The sequence below is a fragment of the Mirounga angustirostris genome, unplaced genomic scaffold (genome assembly GCF_029215605.1).
Source record: "Mirounga angustirostris isolate CCGP_5_RB_7025 unplaced genomic scaffold, mMirAng1.0.hap1 SCAF_10, whole genome shotgun sequence".
NCBI classification, from domain to species: domain Eukaryota; kingdom Metazoa; phylum Chordata; class Mammalia; order Carnivora; family Phocidae; genus Mirounga; species Mirounga angustirostris.
Window position 1 is genome coordinate 70957525 of NW_026991718.1, and position 26332 is coordinate 70983856.

The following is a 26332-nucleotide window of genomic DNA, read 5'->3' on the forward strand; positions in this document are numbered from 1 at the left end:
ATACACCCAAGAGAAATGAAGGCTATGCCCACTCAAACACTTGTTCACAAATATCTATAGCACCATTATTCATAATAGCCAAAAGGTGGAAACAACACAAACTGTCCATCAACTAATGGGTAAATAAAATGTGGTGGGATATGTAATGAGATATTATTCTGCAATAAAAAGGAATGGGTGAATCTTGAGAACATCATGCTGAGTGAAAAAAAGCAGTCACAAAAGACTACATATTATATGATTCCATTTATACAAAATGTTCAGAATAGGCAAATCTATAGACAGAAAGTATATCAGTACTTGCTTAGTGCCAGGGAGGCATGGAACAGGGGAATGAGGTGATAGCTAAAGTATACAGGATTTCTTCTTAAGGTGATGAAAATATTTTAAAATTAACTTTGATGTGTGATGGTGCACATACCTGTGAATATACTAAAAACCACTGAACATTATACTTTAAATGGGTAGATTATATGGTATATAAATTATATCGCATTAAAGCTGTTACAAAAAAAACAAATCACAGTACCCGAAAATCACAGCATTCTCAAAACATCATTTAAACTGAGATCCATTCAATTACCTGGAAATACTCTCTTCAAGTTAGACCAAAGGGAAACAAATGACATTTTTCCTTCCAAACCTCCCTCCCCTATGCTACTTGTTGGAAAGTTGTTACAAATTCTTATGCTTTGCCCCTCTCCATTTAAAAAAGAAGATGGAGAGAAAGGAAATTAATATTTAATGCATGTCTTCAATGCCTAATATTGTACATTCTTAATTTAACTTAATAATCACTTTACCTCCATTTTATAAATGGGAAAACAGGTACAGAGAAGTAAAGTGATTTGCCCAAGATCATAAATGTGTAAGGGGCTGGAGGATTTGAATTCAAGTTTTTCTGACTCCAGATTCCTATACTCTTCCTATTCAAACAAGCTAAACATCTGCTTTCTCCAGCTTCTTATACTCTAAGTTCTTCAAGCTGATCCATGAGCAACCAAGAAACTTACTTGGCAAGGCGAGAAGACCGATGTAAGTCTGCAGCTTCTCAAACACAGCTGTCATCTTTTTCATGTCCTGAGACAGCTCTAGATTCCTGGCTCTCAATGCAGATGTGCAAAGAGAAGATCCACATTCTTCTTCTAAACTAGGAATGAGCAGATTTTTCAAAAGTGAGCATCCTAACGATTTTCAAATAGCTATAATAAATCATCTGAATTCTCAAACAACTATAACCAAAGAGAAACTTTCCAAGGGGGAAAAAAAAAAATGATCTCATTTATAAGGTTCCATTTTCTAGACCACAATACACACGCCTGTTTGCTGCAAACGACTAACAGAGGACTAAACAGAAAAAACAAAAAACAAAAAAAAGCAGATGCCCTTTGTCTTTCCATCCTAAGAGCAGCACAAAATTATTTCTCTTAAAAATACTTTGAGGGGAAAAGAAAATTTTGAGGAGTACTGCCTGGCTGGCTCAGTCAATAGAGCGTAGCACTCTTGATCTCAGGGTCATGAGTTCAAGCCCCACACTGGGCATAGAGCTTAATTATTTTTTTTTTAAGATTTTATTTATTTATTGGACACAGAGAGAGAGCACAAGCAGGCGGAGCGCCAGGCAGAGGCAGAGGGAGAGGCAGGCTCCCCACCAAGCAGGGAGCCCGATGCGGGGCTCGATCCCAGGGTCTTGGGATCATGACCCAAGCAGAAGGCAGATGCTTAACTGACTGAGCCACCCAAGCGCCCCATAGAGCTTGCTTTAAAAAAAAAGAAAGGAAAAAACAAAAAAAGAAAAACATAAAAAAAACTATTTTTGTGGAGAAAAATATTTCATACATTGAATTCCTAAAGAAACCTATATGTCTTTGTAAAAGCCAAACAGATTGAAAAAAGAATCTATATACACAAATCTAAAAATCAATGGCTAACATTCATATAATACATTGTATCATTTTCTATTTTAAATGGTTACTTGGGAAAACAATTATATGGTTAAAAAAAACACATGGACTCTCAACAGTGTTTATTAAAAATGTGCCAGTAATCAAGCAAAATGCTTTTTATATAAAGCCAAGAAAATTATTAACACAGAAATGATAATCATATCCCTTTCCTTCTCTTTCTCTACTTTGTACCAGACAGCTTCATTCAATACTAAGCCCATTTATTACTAAAAAATATGTCATCTTGTCAATTACAGTGGTTTTTAAACCAATGATGACAAGTTGCCTAAAAACATAAATACATAATGAGGTAGGGGACAAAACATTCCAAGAATAGGAATCTAGGATCAAGACTTACCCAATGTTTCTAAAAACTTAATAGTGAAAAAATAAATTAAGGTAAAATAAAAATGCATAACCGTTTCAAGTAGTAAATGCTTCCTTTGCAATGGTTCTCAAATAGAGTCCTCTTAAACATAAGCCAAATCAATAAAATATATTCAATTTAGTGTTATTTAAACTTCTAAAGTCAATTTTCAAAAATTTTTACATTGAACAACCATAAGATGTAAGAATCTGAATGAAACTATAATTCATAATTATTAGTTTAAGTCCTAATTCCCTGATTCCTAAAATTCTGTCATATCCACAAATCAGAAAATTTGGTTACTGAAATACCTTGTCTGGTTAGAATTAGGAAATAAAATGGCTTTTAACACATATTAAATTTTTTAAATAACAAAAGTTTACATTTTTGAAAAGATAAAACCTACTACTTTGGTTTTATAAGGATTTATGAACCATAATTACTTGCATATTTTCAGTATCTATGAGTTACTCATCTACATATTTTCTAAATCTTATCTTGCAATATATTATAATACATACATGTTCTTATTTCTCTTATGTTCCAGTTGTATTATTCTTTGCTTTTTTTTTTTAAGGCTAAATCTTAGGATGAAAAGATTTAGACGAATTAGGGGTCATGGTAATTTTAGGCCAAAAGTATCAAAACATAAAATCAATTATCAAATTTCCAGTTATATGGATTATTTTCTCTTTCCCATCCAGAAATACATAACAAAGAATATTTAAGGTTACTAAATGATATCTTCTATGAGGGCTGGGGCAGATAAAGTTTTTAGTTTATAACTTAAATAAACCACCAACAATAAAAACAAGAAAATACCACTTCAAAGAAACCTAATGATTATAGATCCAAGTGTAGAAGCTAATTACTATAACCTCCATCTAAATGTTTACAGCAAAAAGGATAAAACTGAAAGATTTCTTTCAATAAATGTGTGATTCAATCACTGAAAATACTGACTCACAGCATTATGTGGTTATAGCAGTAACCACGCTATAGAACTACTCAAAAAACCCTAACTGGTGCACTACAATTCAATTTTCTTAAATGTAAGTTTATGCTGCTCAAGCCATTATTTTCCTTTTTCATAGAAGTCCAAATTGGTTGTGGTGCAGAAAGATCAGGCAGCTCACAAGGGTCACATGTCGCTAGTTCAAGTCCAGCACAGGTCAGGGGACACCCCACAACTCCCCAAGCTCCTTGGCCTCAAGGGTAAGTACCTTTTTAACTGATAAGGAAGAATCTTCCTTAGAAAACATATGTAAGAGGTTAAATGCTCTGAGAAAGTTTTCAATTTCACAGTTGTCTCCTGGAAAAGAAAAATAATTTCATGGTTAATAGTGTTATTTGACAAAGAGGAGCTTCCACTTCCAGAATTTGTAAAACATAGAAGAAAATTACCAGGACAGTCACAGTATCCTCAGTAATACTTTCAAATAAATGAAGCATTCCTTCCTCAAGAGGGCGGACGTAGGATGCATTTTCATGAAGGTATTGTGAGAACTACATTAGGAGGGAAAGAACTGTGAGTTACATCACTGGAAAATAACAAGTATCAATAGATTTGTAAATGGACTCACTGAGTTATAAACCTAAATTCTTCTGGAAACTTTTTCTAGGAAAAAAGTCTGGCTTTTACAAAACAGAGATGATCACCTCTAACAGTTCCAAATACAATCCCCAAGTCCCCATCTCATTCCAAAAGGAGGAACTTGAAGAGGGGTGACATCATTAACAACGAGAAGGACACTCAGAGAGGACACTGCATTACAACCCACACCAACAGGCCTTCCCCAAACACCAGCTTCTCTAGAGAGGTCTCAGTTTAAAAAAAGAAAAAGAAAAGAAAAGAAAAGAAAAGGAAAGAAAAGAAAAGACAAGAAGGAAAGGAAAGGAAAGGAAAGGAAAGGAAAGGAAAGGAAAGGAAAGGAAAGGAAAGGAAAGGAAAGGAAAGAAGGAAGGGAAGGAAGGAAGGAAGGAAGGAAGGAAGGAAGGAAGGAAGGAAGGAAGGAAAGAAAAAGAAAGAAAGAAAGAAAAAAAGAAAGGAAAAAATAAAAACTATGAAAGATTTTTATGTTATGTGCCTCATTTTAAAAAAGCAAGTCTACTGAGGACAGCTTCTTATTTTTACTGTGACAATGTTCAGGGTTAACAAATTCCAGGAATATAAGTATCACCAAAATGAGGATGTAAAAAACTTTTGTAACTTTCACTGATACCTTAGTATTTATAAAGAACTAATTCAGTATGAAGAATAAATTCAGGAAAAAAAAATCCTATAGGTGTTTAGACAATTTAGAAGCAAAAAGTTAATTTTCACTTATGAAATATCTCAATTATCAAAGTACTGTATAATGGCTCAAATTTTGATTTCTCAGTATAGAAATGTAATATCTCATTATGCAGAAATGTGATTCAACTGGCCATACTATAAACTATAGATATTTGGCCCTAGGCAACTCACTTGATCTCTCTTGGCTTCAATCATAAATGCTACTTTATGATTCTATGAACAAGTCTAAACATTCTGGTCATCTTTTAACAAGTGGTTTCTGACTCTCAGAATAATACAGCCTTATTCAATAATAAGACTTATTAGAAAAACCACATAGAACCTTTCATAGGCCAAAGGTAAAATATTAAGATAAATACATGAATTCTTCAAAGTGATGAAGTGTTTCAGATAAGATTAACATATTTGATTCTCACTGTGTGGGCATAATTTGGCAACAAGCTAAAATAAAATTCCAAAAAAGGGACAAAGTATTGAGTAAAATATATTTTTTGATATTATAGGAAGTATAAAAGAAAATATAACTTTTACATTAAAACGCTGCAGTACTCTTTTCCCTACCCAAGTCATCTGAAAGCTTTTTCCCACAGTGAAATTAAAAAGCATTTCAAAGGCCCAAAGTTTAATTGTTTATGAACTTCAATAGATTCGTGGAGTCCGATCAAAACTGATGAAAATCAAGCACTTCCTGAGGGCTTCCTATGTGTAAGGTATAATGATAATAAGAACTAACCTTTATTGAGTGCTTACTATGTGCCAGGCACTATTAGAACTTCACATGTATTATCTACTTAATCCTCAAACATATATACCTGTGAGGTATGTACTCTAACCTCCATTTTAAATATCAGGAAACTGAAGCACAGAGAGGTTAAATAAATTGCCCAAGGGGACACAGAAAGTGGTTGGACCCCAGTAGTCTGACTCCAGAGTATAGCTTTTGCTATACTACAAGGTACTTACAGGATACATGGACATAAACACTAGTCAAACCCTGGAAACACTGCATGATACTCACAAACCAGCTGGGAAGAAAAATCAGCTAAGTAGGAGGAGTGGCAGAACTGTTTCAGAATGCCACATTATGGGGCACTTAGAGCACACACTGACAGCAAGATCCCTCAATTTCTTCCGTGTGGGAGCCAGCCTGCAAGATGGCCCCAATGACCCCTGCCTTGGCTGTTCTTGGCTTTGTGGAGTACCCTTGCACACTGTTTCAGGGCTGGTCTGTGTGGCCAATATAAGATGGTAGCAGGAATGGTACTCAGTACCCAGGCTAAGTCATAATAGGCATTGTGGCTTCCACTCTGCTCTCCTGGATCACTCGTTCTAGGGGAAGTTAACCGCTATGTCTTGAGGACACTCCAGCAGCCCTATAGAGAAGGTTCCTCAATGAGAAACCAAGGCTTCCAGCCAACTGACCAGCCAACTGACCAGCCGTGTGAGTGAGCCACCTGGGAAGAAGATGCCCTACCCGGGTCAAGTCTTTAAATGAATGCAGCCTCAGCCAACTCTTGACTAAAAGCTTATGAAAGATCATGATACTTTTCTCCTGAATTCTTGACCCACAGAGATTGTGTGAGATAATAAATATCTGTTGTTTTAAACGATTACATTTTGGTATAATCTATTACACGGCAATACAGAACTAATACACTCATTATTTTTTTCTTTTCAGTTCAATGTGGTCTTGCAAGCTACTTTAAATCCTTTTTTAGAACAAGCTGGGGAGAAAAAAGGAAAGAAAGGAGCAAAATTTGCCAGGCCCCAAAAAAGCACATGGACTGAAGGGAATGACAGCCAACCCTCTTCTTATTCCTTATTTAAACTTCACACACCCTGAAAATGCCCCAAAGCTCAACCAGAGAAGCAGTTTCACTCCCACTCCATACCCCAGCAGGAAAGGTCAACTCTACCACACACACTTTTTTTTTTTTTTTTTTTTTGCTTTTAAACATACCCAGTGACAAAAGTTATTCAGTGAGTACAAACAGGGAGAGAGAAAAATGCCAGGAAATTGACTTTTCCAACAATAAAATGGCACTTTTGATTATGTCACACCCTGGTCAAAAAACTACAAAAGGGGGCGCCTGGGTGGCTCAGTCGTTAAGCGTCTGCCTTCAGCTCAGGTCATGATCCCGGAGTTCCGAGATCGAGTCCCACATCGGGCCCCCTGTGCTGCGGGAAGCCTGCTTCTCCCTCTCCCACTCCCCCTGCTTGTGTTCCTGCTCTCACTATCTCTCTCTCTGTCATATAAATAAAATATTTAAAAAAAAAAAAAAACTACAAAAGGCCCCCATCCTACATACAAAGCAAGAGAGTTGGGGCTTTGGCCTGACCCCAGGGTCTTTCCAGAGTCTGGAAAAAAAAAACTAGGCCCCCATCCTACATACAAAGCAAGAGAGTTGGGGCTTTGGCCTGACCCCAGGGGCTTTCCAGAGTCTGGAACCATGTTTTTTCCTTTGCAATCTGACCTCTCATTCCTCCACTTCGAAGACTTCACACTCTTGCCAAAACAGTTTGCTCCCTGCTCCCTCCCCACTCCCCCTTCCTCCACTCACTTCCTTATGCCTTCCTACTGAGTGACTTTGCTCAGGTCTTGCCCTCTTCTGGATGAAAAAACACCTGTCCTATTTCTCTCCTCTTCTTCAAATCTTGCTCATTTTTCAAAGATCCCAAACACTACCAGCAACAGCAATCTCCCCTCCTTGATGACCTCACATCCCTTACTGGCCTCACCACCCACACTTCCCCGGTATTTAATTTCTTAAGAATGTCCATGTTTGCCACATTTTATCTTAAGGTTGAAGACTGTGAATTCTAGTTTTCTTCCATGTCCCCCACAGCACTTGGCTGATGCACAGTAGTGGTCCGAAAAGAAAGAACATGTCTTCCTACTTGTTCTGGGCAAAGAACAGGTATCTTGAGTTAAATTTACCTTCTGATTCAACGGAGATATAGTGTCAATGGCAGAATCAATAGGAAAAATCTGAATCCTCTGTTCTGTATAGGTGTGAAAGTTCAGAAGAGCCGTCACCAGGTCTTGAACAAAAGCCAGGGCCTGCCCAGCAATGTCCCGCATCTTCAGCTTTTAAATGAAAAGTATAGAAAGTCAGCTATCCAATTACTATTCTTAGGCAACTTTAGTTAAAGTCTGCTTTTAGAGAAAACATTTAAATTCTAGTATAACTAATCCTGACTTTAAATTCATTTGCTCCCACTTGGATTTTAATATTCCCATCTAAGTAAATGAGAAAGCCACCAGTTTTGGCAAACAGACCTCCTTCACTTAACCTAGACTGTGTAAGTGTGAGGCCCACCAACCTAGAAGAAAGGTATGGCTCACAAAGTAAGTGCATCCCGTAATTCAGTTCTAATGGTATCAGATGAGAGCAAAAATCTGTATTACTTATGAATTCAATAAATAGCAAGTTATGCAATTTTTTAAAAAAATGTATGAGAAAGTAAAGCCAAAGTTAAACACAACAGTTGAGTGCATTAAACAGAGGCCCAAACAATAAATTCTTGTTTCTGGAAAGTTTGACATACACATCGCTGAAAATAAAAACATCATCATTACCTGATGTCTCCTATTGTGGAGTGGAACGTTCAGAGCGTTATACTGACTATATTCTACAAAACAAAAATGGATGCATATTAAGTCATTTTACGTTTATAAGAAAACAGCATAACTGAAAAATAATGAATGCTCTGCAGCAAAATCAGCTTTACGTAAAAATTTTAAATGATCAAAGCCACAATCATAGTATAAGAGAATAGTGGAATTTATATAGAATCAGTTGTTTCTCAGATAAAGTAATACTTCCAATTTTTAATTTTTTTTTTTTTAAGTAGGCTCCATGCCCGACGTGGGGCTTGAACTCACGGCCCAGAGAGCAAGAGTCGCATGCTCTACCCACTGAGCCAGCCAGGGGCCCCCAAATTTTTTTAACTTTAGGATAAACAAACAAACCCCGACTTTCTATTTCTAAGAAATCATTTCAAAAAACTTGAGGCCTATCAAGATTACTTAGAAAGGCCCATGACGATCTTGCCATGTTCAGTCATGCTCCCTTCTAAAATAACCCCGCACACAGCTGCCATACCAATCATCCAAAAATACCACGGTTTTCATGACACTATGATATTTGACAGCCTACCAATGCCTGCCACTGCTGATCCCAATGACTCGATCCTAACTCTTCTGGGTTGGCTTCCTTATTTTCTCACAGTCCTCCTCTCTACCCCAGACTCCATCCGAACCTCTGATAGCTTCCCGACACTTGGCCTCACACTTCAGTTCCCTCCTCCATCTCTATTAATCTCTGCACACCCCTTCAGCCACTCAAACCGCCCCTCCTCTGCCTGGTCCTCAGTCGGAAAGACCTGGTGCCAAAATCTGACTCTAAAAGTCCATATGCCGCTCTCACCCAGTTCTCTCTTATGGCCCCATTTCTACCAAGGGCTTGGTCTCCCATCCACAGTCGGTCTACTTTCCTATCAGTCCTCTCTGGGCCTTGCTTGTTATCCCTCCCAGCCCGGTCCATCGTTTCCCACAATGCTCTTGCTAACACAAAAGAAGATCAGGGTCCGTGACAACCTAATTTTACCAAACTTCAGGGGATTTCAAGGCTACTCCACAATCCATGACTTCACTGCTGTGTCACTTCCCAAGGCATCTGCTCCAAACCTTTTCCATTTTAAGCCCCTAACATCATTCTTCCTCTCCTCCCCTGCCCCACGGATAGGGTGGCCTCCCCCTACAACTCCAGGAAGACCAGGGCCAAAGCCCAAGGGGTTCTTATGTTTCCTACCCTCCACCTCAGAGTCCATGGCTTCCCATATCCTGTCCTCAGCTAATCTTCCCCCTGGGTCCCCAGCAATAGCTCCTTCTGGCCCCTGAGGGCCCAATCCATCAACCACTCCCTCCTCTTCCCTACACCTTCAAAATTACTCTCAAAAAAAGCATTTGTGGCAGCTTTATAAATTCTATCTCCACAGTGACTTCTTCCCCTTTACTTCATTCATACTGAATCCTCTGCTGAGCTCCCAACTTTCCCCACCTCTTTCATTCCCGCTGCTCAAAGACCAGCATGTCTCTGCCTGTTTCCTCAGCACCCATCCACCTCTAACCCTCGTGCTAGCCTTCAGCTGCCCACCTCTACCCTGCAAGGAAACACTGAGTTCTCAGAGTCACCAAAACAGCTGCCTTTACTGTCACTTCACCCTCTCTGAGCTCCCCACAACACTACTAGAATTGCCCAGCACCACCAGGCTGAACACTCCCTTCGCCGGCTTCCATGTCACCTCATTTCCCCAGCTCCTCACCACCTCCGCCACCTCAGCCCCTCTCCTTCCTCACCCCTGTGAGGGAGAACTCTCCAAGGACGCTGCACGGGCCTCTCTGCACTTGGTACCCCTCATTCCCACCACTCTCAAGGCCCATCCATCCCAACAGGGTCAACTGCAGTCTCTCTCCACGGTCTAGGCTTTAACTTAGAAATGCGTACCCCAATAGAAAGACAGATGTACACCGATCTGTCAGAATATTAAACAACAAAGTTAACCTCAACATCTTTCCCATAAACCTGCCCTTCATCTGCCTCTCTGATTTCTGTCACTGGCACCACATCTTTCCCCCACACTGCCTCCTCCAGTGCCCCTGCCCGCTTGCATCTATCTCCCTGACAACTCGGCTCCAGCCTCCATTAACAGCACACCAAGACTAGCACCACAATAGTCTTGGCCCCCTTTCCCCATTCCAGGGCAGTCTACACCCTTGCCAGACTAACTCTGTGAGTGCACAGATCTCATCGTGACATTCCCTGGATCAAAGGCTTCAACACCCCCACCATCTTGTGAATTGAGTCCCAACTCCTTGGCCCACAACTCTAGGGTCTAACCCCACCCACCCTTTGAGAACTTGCCTACCCCCTCCCATCCTAGCCTCCTATCACACTTAGCTAATTACTGCTCCTCAGACCATGACAGCACCTTGTGTCCCACGTACCACACTCCACTTAATTCCCTGGTTCATTTTCATGCATCTCTGCCCAATAAAACCTACTCACATATCCAGGCCCAGCTCAAAGCATACCTCTTCCAAAAGACTTCCCCAAACAACCCCTCCAGCAGTAATCTGTCCTTCCTCGGAAACCCCAAGAGTCTCTTTATTGAACAGGTTAGCTTATATTTTAGACATTTCTATACATTATCTCTCCCCTTCTGGACTATAAATTCCTTTAGGGTAGAGATTTTTGCCCCAGAAATTTTTATATCCCTTGTACTCTCTATCCAGCTGGGCACTGAGCAAATGATCTCTAAGTTCTGCAGAACTAAAAGTAACCCACACTGACGTAAGTATCTAAAGCAGAGTGACAACTAGTACTGAAAAAGGAAAGATAAATCCAAAAGAGATCCAGAAGGAAATTATTAGAACCTGATGATTGAGAGAAGGATTAAAGGGAAAACGAAATGCCAAGATTTCAAGTCTAGTGGATCAAAGTATGCTAGCACTATTTACATTAATGTAGAAACTAGAAACAGGTGTTATTTTCAGAGGAACTCAGGCTTTGATATAATAATGACATATGCAGATTTCAGTGTTAGATCAAACTGTTTTTCTTTGATGTCTTTTCTTTCCTCTTAGGTCTTTCGGAAGAAAAATTTAGGGGAAGTAAAAAATTTTAATCATCAGACTGTAAAAAAGGAACTCTCTACCTATTTGAATATAAGCTTCAAAATTCCAAGCAATTAAATAAAACATATTCTTTGTTTTCAAGGTTCTGATTTAATTTTTCTCTAAACATTACAAAATCGACATCTGTTATACATTGTAAGTTGATTTTTTTTTTTAAGTTCTTTTTCTTGCTCTTGGCTATGTAAATTACCAAACCATTCTCAGGATGAATAGGAAGCAGGACTCACCCAAGTCAGCTTCCTAACTATCAGTGGGGATCACCAAAAGTGCAGGAGATACCAGGCTGAGAAGATGCATCTCCCACCGCCCTTCCCCCATTCTCCCCACCATGAACAGCTTTTCTTATACAAATTTTCAAGTACTTTATGTGCAGGTTGGTTTTTAACCTAGGGATATGCTCAATATGCGCAATAAAAAAAAAAAAAATGTGGGTTACCTTTTCCAGGAAGGCTGACTTTGAAATCAGCCTCCATATATGAGAGCCACAGCTGATCAAAAAAACAAAAAGAAAGCAACCCTCTGTTGAGCCAATAATGTTTTTTGTCAAATAGATTAAAAACTTTTTTAATTAGTTCGTTACCAGAGAGAGAGGTCCAAAGTTGCAAATAATGGAAAACTGTACATAATATACCTACTTGTATCATTAAAAGGTACTTTTTCCGTGATGATTGATAAGGATTCCTCTAATCTACCTGACAAATCTTCATGAAGATTCTTTAACTGTAATTGACTAAAAGAAAAAAAACACAAAACCACATGATCACCAGTCAGACGGGATTCTCACTTCCTTGTTACCACAACAGCTGGTATCAAGCTTTTAGAGACTCGTGCCTGACACCGGGATACTCTCGGTGGTAGATAGTTACTAAAAGATGAAGATAAGAAAAATACTAATCCTCAATTCTGAAGCCCCTGAAACTTCTGTTCAATGACGTTAAGACTGTCAGAATTTATCACAGTCCCAGTATCTAGTACAATCTTGTCAGTTTATTTCCCCAAGTGCAAAGTAATCTTAAAGCCATTTCAAAATCACAAATTTTATCTTTCTTATGTGCTAACATAAATGTTGAATGTTCAAGTATTACAGTAAAGTTCTTTTCTAAGTATTATATCAGATTTCCCCCCCCTTGGGCTCAAAATCTAGTAACTTTTCTGTTTTTGATTCAATTATGAGCATGGGTATACATCCAAACCATGCATGTAATTCTACCAATGCAACTAAAGAAATTCACATGACTGAGTCTATGGAAACCTAATATTATGTCATTTGTCAACTAAATGCTGGAGTATGCTTTTACCACCCATTAATTCATCCCATTTGAATTTTAAGATTTAGGTATCTCCAAATTAGATCCCATAGTCTCTATTTTATTCAAAATGTACCACTAAAAGGTTGGCACGGTGAAAAGGAGTTAGTTTTCCTGCCTGGAACTCTCAGAAAGCTTTCTCTATCCAGTCCTCAGTATAGGAGCCCCAGGACACCATCTTCCATGGCCGCAAACATCTGCAGGCTGAGGACTAGTGCACAAGCCAGCTGACCAAGAGTGTGTCAGGCCTTAGAGATAACAGAACTGAGGAGAACCCTGGAGACGGCCTGTTCCTGGCTCACTTCAAATGTGAGAGTAAGAGAGAGGAGCCGCTAAACTAAAACTCAGGTCTTCTGATTCTTACTTCAGGGCCCCTTGAAATTCACATTTCCACATACCATTCTTCTGTTCGAAGCCGACATTCCTTGGCCTCCTTTTCTAGAGTCTGAGATTTTACCTGAATTTTAGAAGAAAAAGAAAAGTAGATGGCTCAGGCTATACATACGGGCACACTTGGGAGACACCACAGGCAACAGCCTCCCCCTGAATGACTAACTGTGCATTCCGTAAAGTGCACAGAAGAGTCACAAGAGCCCTGACTAACTTTTAACGTGCTCTCCCCAACAGCGGGGCTTACTTCTAGTTTGGCCTTGTCATTCTGCAGTTTCTCGATAGTTTCCATGTACTTCCGCGTCAGGCCATCGACCACGGCTTGGTGCTGGGCCGCCTCCATCTCCAGGGTGGCCAGCCGACTCCTCAGCTCTGCTTCCACATGCTTGTGCTGCTCGTCAGCTTCAAAAAACTGAAAAGAAAAGACCATTTTCTCTTCTCACAATATCCAAATATATACAAATGGAGAGAAAAACAAAAGCAGTGACTGTTCACTGAGCAATTTCCACATGGTTGTATACGCTCACCACGTAACACCCGCACAGGCTTGATCTCACAGAATCCTCACAGTATGTCAGGGGTAGTGCTATTGTTATCCCTCCTTTCCACATGGGAAACCAAAGTTTCAACTTGCCCAGTGCAGAAATGAGATCTGAACACAGGAGATCGATGCCGAAGCCTACAACCTCCTTCCTCTTAAGCTCTAGGATTTCTTTCAACTTCTGGCACACAGAGAATTTAACTGACCAGGGCATAACTTTCCTGCTACGCTACCTCCCACAATTAAATAAGCGAAATTCAAATAGATGTTATCCCTAAAACAGGTAAAGCTCTTTTCCTTAATAAGAATCCAGTGCTAATTAAGAATTATGAATGCTTAACACAAAACGCACTGAGGTTTTCAAAGCTCATTTTAACAGCTGCAAAATGTTAAACTGAGAATTACTGCATATTTATTTTCCACCATTTGACTATGCTCACCATTTCACAAAAAATTTAGGAGGCACAGTCAGAGACATTACACTATGACTCTTGAATATGCTGAATGTTGGGAGGCAAACTGATTATTCAACATTTCATATATATTTGAGCTCCCGCCATGAGTAAGACCCTGTCCTGGGGGAAGGCATACAAACCGACATGGTGTGTACTCAAACAGACCTTATAGACTAACAGGTGAACAAACAGAAACCAACTAAACGGTAATAATTTAAAAAACAAACACTACTTATTGATAAGCCCCCATCTAAATGATCCAGCTGATCATTTTCTAAATAAAATGAACAGTGCCTAGTATATTTCTGTACTGTTATTTAATAAAGTTATTCTGTTAAATAACTTAACAAAGTTATTCTGCCATCCTCTAAACAAATGCACACTTCAAAACACACATCCAGATTAAGATATGAATGAGATTTAAGAAATGAATCAACGACAGGGACATATATACCTAACAACCACAGGAAACATTAAAACACATATACAAAACACTCTACCCTGCATGGGTTTTTCCACATTCCAGATTATACAACCCATTTTTAACTCATGGGGAAAACAAAAATTTTCTCACTTGTATATGCAACCGTTCATTCTCTTCTATCTTCTTTTGCAGATCTTCATCAAAGACGCTCTTCTGCTCTTGACTCAACTGAGAGGAAGATTCTCCACTTTTCTGATGGAAAGAATAAGTTATGTCCACATAACTTTCATCCTTTAGAGAAACATCCTAAGGTACACAGATTCTCTATCACCTTAGTTGCTTGTCTCTTCTACATGTGCACATTCTCAAAGAATCCTGCAAAAGGTATACAATCCATCATTTAACTTTTCCTATTTGACACAAGTAGGAACTGCAAATATTGGAATGGGCAGGAAAGCTCAAAAAAGAAAGAGAGAATGAACAGATAAGGCTCACTATTCTTTGCAGATGAATTCAGGAGTAGTTCAATTGGAAGACACAGCAGGCCCAGAAAGCTAGCCATAAAAATATGCTAAAAAATATCATTTCAATCAGAGAGGGAGACAAACCATAAGAGACTCTTAATCATAGGGAACAAACTGAGAGTTGCTGGAGGGGGAGGGGGCTGGGGGGCTGGGGTAACTGGGTGATGGACATTAAGGAGGGCATATGACGTAATGAGACCTGGTTATTACATAAGACTGATGAATCACTGTCTACTTCTGAAACTAACAATAATACATTATATGTTAATCAACTGAATGTAAATTTAGAAAAATAAAAAAAAATATATCATTTCAAGTTGATCTTCTGGTTTGGGAAATCAGTTTCAGCAATTCCATGAGTATGAGTTGTTAAACTCCTTTAGGAAAATGTAATAAATTAATTAGAATTCACAATAATAAGTTCATACAAAAGTTTCATAAATTTCTAATTTTTAAAAAATCATAAAACCATATAAAATAAAGCTACTATAAATAAACAAGGAAAAAGCTCAAAAATCATGAAAAAAACCTTCCTTTTCCTTTTTTACCAATATTAACTTTTTCTACATAGAAGAATAGCACTATTTAACAGAGCCAATAATGAACATTTGTTTTCATGGAATACGAGAGCTGAGACTATTCCAGGGATGGTCTAACAATGAAACTGTGTTCAGACATCAGTCACCACCCTTCTCTGCCTTTCTTGTGCCCTCACTCCTCACTTAAAATGAAGTTATTTACTGATCCAATGTGAACCAATGATTAGAAGGCCCTTTGAAAATGGAGTAACTGTATGAAAAATAAAACAAAATAGGGGTGCCTGGGTGGCTCAGTCAGTTAAGTGACCGATTCTTTTAAAGATTTTTTTTTTTTAATTTTTATTTATTTGAGACAGAGAGAATGAGAGAGAGAGCGCGCACATGAGAGGGGGGAGGGTCAGAGGCAGAAGCAGGCTCCCTGCCGAGCAGAGAGCCCGATGCGGGACTCGATCCAGGGACTCCAGGATCATGACCTGAGCCGAAGGCAGTCGCTTAACCGACTGAGCCACCCAGGCGCCCCTAAGTGACCGATTCTTGATTTCAGTTCAGGTCATGATCTCAAGTCATGAGATTGAGGCCCACATCGGGCACTGTGCTCAGCACAGAGTCCACTTGGGATTTTCTCTCTCCCTGTCCCTTTGCCCCTCCCCCCCCACTTGTGCAAGTGCTCTCGCTCTCTCAAATAAATAAATAAATCTTAAAAAAATAAAAAATAAATAGAAACAAAACAAAACATTAAATCTCCATCATGTTTAGGACACAAGAGCTGCACAAGGAAGACAGCCGAATGACATATTCTGGGCATTCTGGGTCATTAGTGCTTCCAAATTTGGAAAACTTTAATTAACATTAATTCATAAGTTCATACGTGTTACACCCCAGCCTCTGTGAAAACAGCACTGGGGGAGGATCTCACTAACCTGGGGAGCATGTCTGAAGTAGATATGGCTATTGGTTCCCCAAGGGTCTCTCAGAATTTCCAGAGCACGTCTTTTTTTACAAAATTCCCCAAGTGATTCTAATACATACCTGTTTTTGCCCTCTCTATTCCCCATTTATTTGAAAATTACCACTCTAGAGAACTCTTTCATGTAGGAGACGTGTATATGGAAAGGTACTAACATAGAATTATGTTGATTGTCCATCATATGGCAAATACAGTCCTAGCCACCTTTACAGGATCCCATTTAATACTCAACAAACTGAGAGTATCATCCCCATGCTGCAGATGAAGAAACTGAGGTTGCAAAGCTAAAATGGCAGACAAAGAATTCAAGCCTGGGCTTAACCCCAAAGCCCGTGCTCTTCCCTCCATACCATGCTGCTTCGGAGTTCCTGTAGGCCTTCTTCTTCCCTCCTACCCTTCTACTTTTACTGCCTCAATCCACGCACTTGCCGGGTGCTGCTCTATATACACACCAGACTTAAAGAGTCAATCACTACGGGAGCCTGGGTGGCTCAGATGGTTAAGCGTCTGCCTTCGGCTCAGGTCATGATCTCAGGGTCCTGGGATCGAGTCCCGCATCGGGTTCCCTGCTCCTTGGGAGCCTGCTTCTCCCTCTGCCTCTCTCTCTCTCTGTCTCTCATGAATAAATAAATAAAATCTTTAAAAAAAAAAAAAGAGTCAGGGTGCCTGGGTGGCTCAGTCGTTTAAGCGTCTGCCTTCGGCTCAGGTCATGATCCCAGGGTCCTGGGATCAAGTCCCGCATCGGGCTCCTTGCTCAGCGGGGAGCCTGCTTCTCCCTCTGCCCCTCCCCCCTGCTTGTGCTTGCTCTCTCTCTCTCTCTCTCAAATAAATAAATAAAATCTTAAAAAAAAAAAAAAAAAGCAACTTCTTAATCACAGAATGTTCAAAAGTACCAGACCATCCATCTTATGGAAGTAAGAATCATGTCTCACTATATAAACCATAATGGAAAAAGTTTATTTTTACATGACCAGACAAGAATACTAAATGGCCTCATAAAAATAAATATTAAGAAATATTTACAGCAAATTTTCAAGCCTAAGGAATGAGTATTTCAATTGCTACTCTCACATGAGCTGTTACACTTCAACACTGTTTCTCATTTTATTTGCCCTACCTTGAGTTAATGGCAACTCAGTATAACTGAAAGATATCAGTAATTTTGACCAGTATGAGATATTCCTTTCACTTTTCTCAGACACTAAATCTAGTATGTGCATGTTTGCTCCTAACAAATTATTCAAAACTCACTTTCGTATAAAAATGCCTCTAATATTACTACATATATTAATCGTAAGTGTCTGCTTCCTTGAACCAATACCCAGGCGTAATAATGGAACATTAGGGAGTTTGGAGGGGAGGTGTTCTGTTAAAACCCAGATGGCCTGGAGATGTCTGTACCTAGCAGACAAGGCCTCCCTAACGTGCTTTTATTTGACCTACCTTGTTTTTCTTGCCTCGGGGTTCACTTAGAGCCAATTCATCTTGAAGTAGTTCTACCCTCTTGGCAAGCTGCAGATTTCGAAATGTCAAACTGTCCATTTCCTGCTGTAGTTTTCTCAATGATTGATCCTTCATTTTCAGTTGTTCCTACATCAAAGTGAAAACAGACCATTCTTTATAATTTAGCCTTAAGGTTTCAAATAATGAAATTATTTTTGTTTCACTAAAATATGATCAAACCTCTTGCTTTAGGGAATTCACATTGTATGTTTATCATGCCAGTTCCCATGTTTTTAGCTCTGTTTTTTGACAAAATCATTTTTTTTAGCCAAACCAAGTAAATTTAAAAATAAAATTAAAAAAGCATATATACTGAAATAACAGTCATCAACTTAAAGTAAAATATGTTGTTACATAGGCGTCTGGCAGTGAGGAGGCACAACGCCTGAGGTGGACAATTTTATAAACCTGAATTGTGAAAGAGAACCTCCTACTCACTGATGATGCCCTTCAGTAAGTAAGAATAGGAAGCAATTTATTTGCATTCATTTTTTTCAATAAATCCTCCCTGAATTTAAGTCACTCAAAATGAAGTCCTTCCACTACACTTAATTTTACTTTAAACTATTTCTGATTTGTCAAAGATAAAAATCAATATTATCCTAACACAAGAATATTTTTAGATGCTGTGTGTTCTGCATCAATTCACCTAAAAGTTTTAAGTAAAAATAGAAACAAAATCTAAAATTTAAACAATGTATCTTCTACTGCCCATTCTATACTGTTTACACCATAATGAGGTAAGACAGTGGAAATCTAGAGAAGTATTTAGCTCTGCTCTATCTTAAAAAAAATATTATTCTCACTATATTTTACTTATGATATTGTGACAACTTTGTGTTCACTGGTAATCAAACACAGATGACCATATACTACTGTATATTTAAAGCAGTGCAGTTATATTACTTTCACTGAAAAACCATTGCAAAGCTAAGACGAGGTCAAGCTTTAATGACAAAGTGACTGAAGTATATTGAAAGAGCAACCTAGAAACCAAAGGCTGGTGTCTGCAAGCTACTGACATTATCTGCCCATTGCAAGCAGCCAGAAGGCTAGAATAATGTTTCCATTAAGCAGAGAAACATTTTTCTTTTCTATTGTTTTTTAGTAAGCCCTTAATTTTTGCTTGGAGCTTCATGGTAAATACAGACCCAGCCCATATCCAAATCATCATGTATTTCAAATTAAAGAAATCCAAATCAATGAATGCTTACTGTGTCCAACAACTCACTGAAAAGACAAACCCAACCTATCAAAAGCCTGCTGTAACAGAAGACATCCCAACCTTCCCACTGAGCAAACCAGCAAATTGCCATTCTTACTAGAACTGTAATAACCACCGCAATGAATAGTAAAACAAAGAGTAATTTCTTTACATCCTTATAATTCATCACCAGCTGACTAATGCTCCAACTCCATTAACCAATCACCAATTTCAGAAGACAGCTATCTCAACCTCTCTGTAAACCCTAGTTTCTGCACTGGGGACGATGATAACGTTATCTGCGCTCACAGACTTGTGTGAAGACTAACTGACAGAGTGGGTGCAATGTGCTTGGCACAATGCCTAATACACAGTGAGAGCTCAACAAACAGAACCTGCCGTCACCATCACCAATGTCACCACCATTGCAAAATTGCAGAGTTAATCAAACACAACCAGCAACAGGATGCTGTCACATGCCCAGAGTGGGCTACTAAGACACACGAGGAAATATCCTTCCCAGTCATAGGTTTTAAACATTGTTGAGAGATTAATGACTATTTCTTCAATGATTTAGGTTAAATAATAACTGACTAACAAATCGTGACTATAAATAAGCTTAGTTTTAATAATCCTGGCTTGGGCACAGACAGCTTTGGAAGTATGGGTACGGTGTTCTCAGCCGCCTCAGCCCCAAGTCCATGCAACAGCACCTGAGTGGGGGGGCACTCTCAAGACAGAGTTCTCTAGGGTAAAGCTAAGTAAAAGGACGTATTTCTGGGTTACCTGAGTGGAATCACCCTGGATAGGTCACTGGTTAGGGGCTATTCCAGAAAGAGATATGAGTAAAGGGGAATCCTAATCCCTTTTGTCTCAACAGGGAGCAAGGGAGAGAGTGAAGAATGACACAGACAGTATATTTAATGGAAACAGGCCAAGAAGAAATCTGTATCGTAGAGTTAATTTATCCAACTAAAAATATCACTAAGCAATATTTATGACATGCCTACCAGAATGAGGTAGAAACAAATTTCTTCATCTCCTATCGTATTTCACCCCTCAGGTAGTAAAGATGCTGATGATAAAATATATCACTCAAACAGAGTAACCTGATTTACACAGGTTATTACTATTAAAGAGCTCAACCCAAAAGCAAGATTAATGGACTAAATGATTCACACTTTCAAATCCATTCATTAGGGGACAACAATCTGCTGAATACTGGGCATATGAATATGACAAAGGCCCCCTCAGAGTGCTGTCTAGTGATGAAGACAGATAAGAAGCTCTATTAATCCCCATGAATTCAGCTAAAGAGAGGCCGTAAGGTATAAGAAAAATGCAGGAGATAAAGTCAAATAATTCTTTTTTGTGATTTTTAGCTAAGGAAATCAAAGTGCATCACATTCATACCTAAGCAAGTAAGAAAGTCAAACACAAAAAACTTTATTACCTTCTCCCATCCCTAGTGAATCAGTGTCATAGTTGGGACTTCAACACAGAAAACCAGCTGAATTCCTTGCTTTGAGTATCACCAAATACTAACTTAACCCTCACAATACAAATACTGTTTCATACCTTTAAAGCAGCAGAATTCGCCTGTTCATCCACAACACCTTTTTTCAGGACCTGATTCTGAGCCCGAAGCTGAAAACACAGGAAGCAATAGTTAATTTTTAATATAAAGCAATCACCTGTAGCAAGGAAATCACTTACCATTACTTCACAGGAATGATTACACTGAGTAACTATCTTCTCACATATATATGAGAATAAAAATATTAGCATGGAAGAGGATAGTAGATATCATCATTCTGCCCAATGACATAATATTAATCAGCAGCAAAATCAACACTAAAATCCAGGTCTCTTGACTTCCATCCAGAACATGGTTCTTTCTGTCAAACCAAGTGTCCTCCTTAAATAAAAACTAATACAATGAACTAATCCTAAATACTAATGAAAACTAATATCATAAATAATACGGTACCACGTATGCCATTTTCCTTGAAACTCTGGCACGCATTCATTTGTAAAATACATACAATCAGACTAATTATGAAATAAGAACTCTACAGAGAATCAAAGTGTAGGGCATTAAACATACCCAGCAGGACACTGTGCCTAATATTAGTCACGCAAATATCATCCCCCACAAGAGCCTCAGGAATGGTGGACTTGCAATAAGGCATCAGTAAGGCAGTGTGTGAAAGCAACTAAGAAGACTCAATCCAGAAGTTGGTAATAGCAGCTAACATTTGAAAACTCATCATATACCAGGCACTGTCCTAAGTGTTTTCCATGTATTACCTCATTAATCTTTACAAGCCTATGAAGTAGGTACTAGAATTGTGTCCATTTACTGATGAGCAAACTGAGGTACAGAGAAGTTAAGTGGCAATGCTGAGATTCAGACCCCAGCATATTTGACTCCAGTCATAATGCCATTAGACAATATTGGTTACTATTGTCTAAAGCTACATATAAATGAGAAAAAGAAGGAAGCTGGAGAGGTTAGGAAAGTCTTTGAAAAGGTAGGACGCAGGCTTTTTTTTTTTTTTTTAATTGAGGTATAACTTCATTTTAAATAAAGCATACAAATCAAGAATTCTACAGCTAAATGAATTGTGTCTATGTATATAGGTATACCACCACCACTTGCAGAATTTCGAAAGATAAAATCCACTTCTGTAGGAAGAAGAAAGTTCTCAGCAACACTGAGCATGTAAGTAGAAATATACAAGTCCTATGTAGCCAAAGCAAAAGGTTTACAGACTCATATTCTGAAGGTTCAGTACAGAGACCATGAAAGACCAGGTTCTCTGAGAAACTGAACAAAGGGAATGATTTTATCTGTGAGCTTAAAAAAAATCTACTTCTAATTAGCATAACTCAAATCTGTCTCCTGAGAACAGAAATGACCCTCCTCTGTGCCAAAAGGATAGGAATATTTAAATACTAAACCTTAAACTGAGTATGTGGAATTCAATACAAAATTTAGCTAAGAATCTAAGAAAAGCAGGGAATACTGCAGGATATTCAACAGCTTGAGCAAAAGACAGATTAAAAAATGAGCTTCTTCTATTTTTAGAAAGTTAAAGATACAGCTCACTACAACAGAAAGAAGACCCAAATCTTGCTCTGCCATTTAGTAGACAATTTAAACTTGAAAAATTCACTTAACCATTCTGAGCCTCAATTATATGATCTATAACATGGGTGAATACATCTAACCTATCTTCCTTCTTCTCACATTGTTGTGAGAACCGGATAAGAAACCCCTATCAAAGTACTTTCTAAATCTTAAAGTGCCCCAAGAATGGAAACAGAACTCTTGTTACTAGACTAGAATCAAAGGGATAACAGATAACATTATAACTTGCCTGGTGTAAGGCCTTGTGCTAAAGGATATGGAGGAGAGGAAGAAGTGAAAGAAGTGGTTTACCAAGAGTTTAAATTTAAAAGGGACAATACAAGATAACCAGCAGTACTTACTCCTACTTAAATTCCCTGCAACAAGGATTGCAAACTAAGGCCCATGGCCCATACTGGCCTGCTACCTAATTTTTAAAAAAATTTTTAAAGATTTATTTATTGGGCGCCTGGGTGGCTCAGTTGGTTAAGCGACTGCCTTTGGCTCAGGTCATGATCCCGGAGTCCCGGGATCGAGTCCCGCATCGGGCTCCCTGCTCGGCGAGGAGCCTGCTTCTCCCTCTGACCCTGCCCCCTCTCATGTACTTTCTCGCTCTCTCAAATAAATAATCTTAAAAAAAAAAAAAAAAAATCTAAAGATTTATTTATTTGAGAGAGAGTGCATGGGGGCGGGGGGGGGTGGCAGGGAGAGAGGGATAGAGAATCTCAAGCAGACTCTGCGCTGGGCATGAAGCCTGATGCAGGGCTCGATCTCACAACCCTGAGATCACGACTTGACCTGAGCAAAAAGGAAGAGTCAGTCGCCTAACTGACTGTGCCACCCAGGAGCCCCTAATTTAAAGTTTTACTGAAACAAAACCACACTCATTTCCGTATTGTCTATGGTTGCTTTTGAGCTACAATGACAGAGACAAGTAGTTGCAACAGAAAATGTACAGCCCTAAGCCTTAAATATTTACTAATAGTCTCTTTACAGAAAAAGTTGGGGCACCTCTGCTCTACAAGTTCAGAAAAAAGAAAGTACTACTTTAATATTGATTTCCATCAGGCAGTATTTTCTTTTGCAGCAGGATCAACATACTCTTGGATAACAGAATTCAATAAACACTTTCAAACCCACACAGCCGGAAGACAGCAATATGACTTCAGGCTTCAGGTTTCATTTCATTCCCCTGTCCTAACTTTGACCTGTGATCTCTTACGTCTCTCTTCTTTCTGGGGTATTTAGAAGATCCCAATGACTGCTTCAAGAAATTACGGATGGAGCTTGAAATCTACTGAACTGATCACTTTCTATAGGACCAGAACCACGACAATTTTGAAAAAGACCTCAACTTTCATTTCTAAGACACACTTAAAAGCTACTTAAAACAAACTAACAGCCTACTCTGAACAAATGTTTTTCTTAAAGATTTTATTTTTAAGTAATCTCTACACCCAACTTGGGGCTCAAACTCAATCCCGAGATCAAGAGTCCCAGGGTCCACCGACCGAGCCAGCCAGGCGTCCCACAAAACAAAACTCTTAAATTACTACTGTATAGAATTCAATCTGATTTCAACAAAAAATGATTTGGATATTCCTTTGGAAAATACTGTTTGCTAAACGAATCAACAACAAAAACATGGTTTCAATAAAACTGCTTGGCAGAAAATGCAGCTCCTTTAGAAATATTTACCTAATACATTTATGGAGGTAAACAAGGATGACAATCAGAAGCTCAGCACATACCACTGCCGTGTTAATGACACTTCACAGCATCTGGCGTCATCCCGCATTTCAGCATTCAGTACGGCCACACTAGTGCATTAGTGAACCAGCAGCCTGTCAAACGCCGATGCCGCTGTGGTCAGTCTGGTCTTTTAGAACCCATCGTTCTCCCCACCAGCATTCACCACAGTAGGGAGGCAAATGCACACTGTTTTACTGTTTTAGAAATAGGTACAAGATCACCAGATGGTCACTAATGCTTCCAGGAGATACGTACGGAGGCTCCAAAGCCTGTGGGCTTAACTAAGAAACAACTGCCCTGAAGTCCCATTAGGAGAAACTCTCCAGAAAATGATAGAGCCTACTTCCAAGCAGCTGTGCACCAAGCTCTTCTGTTCCATCCAGTAGAGGAACAGCACCTCTGCTGCCCAACTCTGAAACCCTCAGTCCTTTTAAACCTCGTTTTTCATGGTCTTGTAATCTTCTGAGTTGCTTTAACTTTACTCTGAAAGCACAGCCCTTCCTCACTTTGACCAACCAAATCCCAGCTGGTTCTTCCAGGAGCTTACTTCCTACCTCTGGTCCTAATTCATCCATAAATGTTTCCTAACCACTCCCTATGGTCCGCAGGGAGCTTGCCCCCTCTGTTACTTTGGCACCTAACTAGTAAGAAGACATCTCTTATTAAGTGAAAGATCAAAGCCATGGACAGAGAAGGCACTCAATAAATGTTTAGTTAACTAGTCAAATTAAATAATGTAAAAGGCATTTGAAGGTAATGCGTCATATAACTATAAAGCTTCATTACTCTAACAGTCCCTCTCTGACCTTTCCCCAAGATCTGTTTCCTGCATCAGTGACAGGCTAACTCCAGCCACTACTCCCTGGTACTGCAGAGCCTACGGATAGTTTATCCCCGTCCAGGGGGTCGTACAAGCAAGTAGGGAGAGAGAAAGACCAAGTGGTATTCCCAGCACTTTGGAATACTGAAAATGGTAGAACCGGAAGGAGTTTTAGGGATCACCCAGGCCAGAGATTCTGAAGATGGGATCTGTAGATGACTTCAGTATTCTGAAGCTTCGAATCAGGGTTTGGGTAAGGCTTAGGGATGGGCTTAGGGTTGTATAATGCACACATTACTTTGTAATGAAGAAAAGCTTCTATGTTTAATGGTTTGTTTTATAGGGTTGTAAAACTTGTAAAATGTCAAAATGTCCACTGTAGGAAATAGTTATGTAAGTGTGGTTCTAATACAGAAGACTGTTGGGGATTAGATGAGAAAATGTGTATATGGGATTCATCTCTCTTTCCTCACAAACTCTTCCAGCAGTCTGTGATTGAAGGGAGTACATCTCTAATCTTGGACCCATTATCCCATCACAGGTTGTCAAAGCAACAGGAGACGTCATAGTTGACTTACCACCACTCTCTGTCCCTAGAGCAATAACTTTGCGGTAAGCCTGACCATTCCAGAACCAGAGTTACGTAGAGTAGTCTGTAGAGTGGTCTCCAGCGATTTAGGCTCAGGCCTTTTGAGGCTTCTTGATGTCCAGTAGGACCACATGGTTCTAAGCATTTGGAGAAACACCTGTAGGCTCTGCAGTACCAGGTAGCAGTGGCTGGAGTTATTCCGTCACTGAGGCAGGAAACAAACCTTCTCTCAGACCTGCCCTCAAACGGACCCTTTCTCCTGTTCCTGATCCCATGCAGGGCAACTCCTTAGGACCACACCCCACCCCAACCCCTGCAGTCTAGCTGCCTCACCAGTGACTGGATGACTAGATCAGCTGTGGATTAAAGAGGAAGAGTAGGACAGACACCCCTGGCTTTTCTAAGGTCTTACTATTCCAAGTGTGGCCTGCGGACAGCTGCAATAGCATCACCTGGGAGTAGACTCTCGGGCCCCACCCCGGACCTACTGAACCAGAATCTGCCGTTCAACAAGGTCTTCAGGTGAGTCACAGAGATGTTTTGTGTCTGTGATGCACTGATGAAGGGGCTAAGCTAGCACCTTCTAACAGGGTAGCCAAAAGCCACATGTGCCTATTAAATTTAAATTTAAATAAAATCTAACATTCTGTTCACTAGTTGCACTAGCCACACTGGAAGTGCTCAACAGTACCACATGGCTGGTGTTTTGCCCTGCTGGACAGCATAGATACAGAACATTTTCATTCACATGGAAAGTTCCATTGAATAGCACTGAACACAATGCTGTTTTCCAAACAAACTTTAGTAGTAAACTCTACACATTGGGGGAGGGGGGAAGGGAGGCTGATACTAGACTTTAATCCAAATGATACTCA

General features: G+C 39.4%; 1 protein-coding gene across 2 annotated transcripts in view; it reads right to left on the bottom strand.

Moving 5' to 3' along the window:
- PPP1R21 (protein phosphatase 1 regulatory subunit 21) overlaps positions 1–26332 on the bottom strand; it is a 62941-nt gene that overhangs the window by 32150 nt on the left and 4459 nt on the right. For both annotated transcript variants that reach the window (XM_045885038.3, XM_045885035.3), the window contains exons 2-12: positions 20742–20810; positions 17900–18046; positions 14577–14678; positions 13254–13418; positions 13015–13073; positions 11945–12039; positions 8190–8242; positions 7548–7697; positions 3718–3819; positions 3537–3625; positions 1014–1150 (exon numbers count right to left, since the gene is read on the bottom strand). In XM_045885038.3, the coding sequence (XP_045740994.1) occupies positions 1014–1150; positions 3537–3625; positions 3718–3819; positions 7548–7697; positions 8190–8242; positions 11945–12039; positions 13015–13073; positions 13254–13418; positions 14577–14678; positions 17900–18046; positions 20742–20810 (1168 nt within the window). The remainder of the gene's footprint in view (positions 1–1013; positions 1151–3536; positions 3626–3717; positions 3820–7547; positions 7698–8189; positions 8243–11944; positions 12040–13014; positions 13074–13253; positions 13419–14576; positions 14679–17899; positions 18047–20741; positions 20811–26332) is intronic.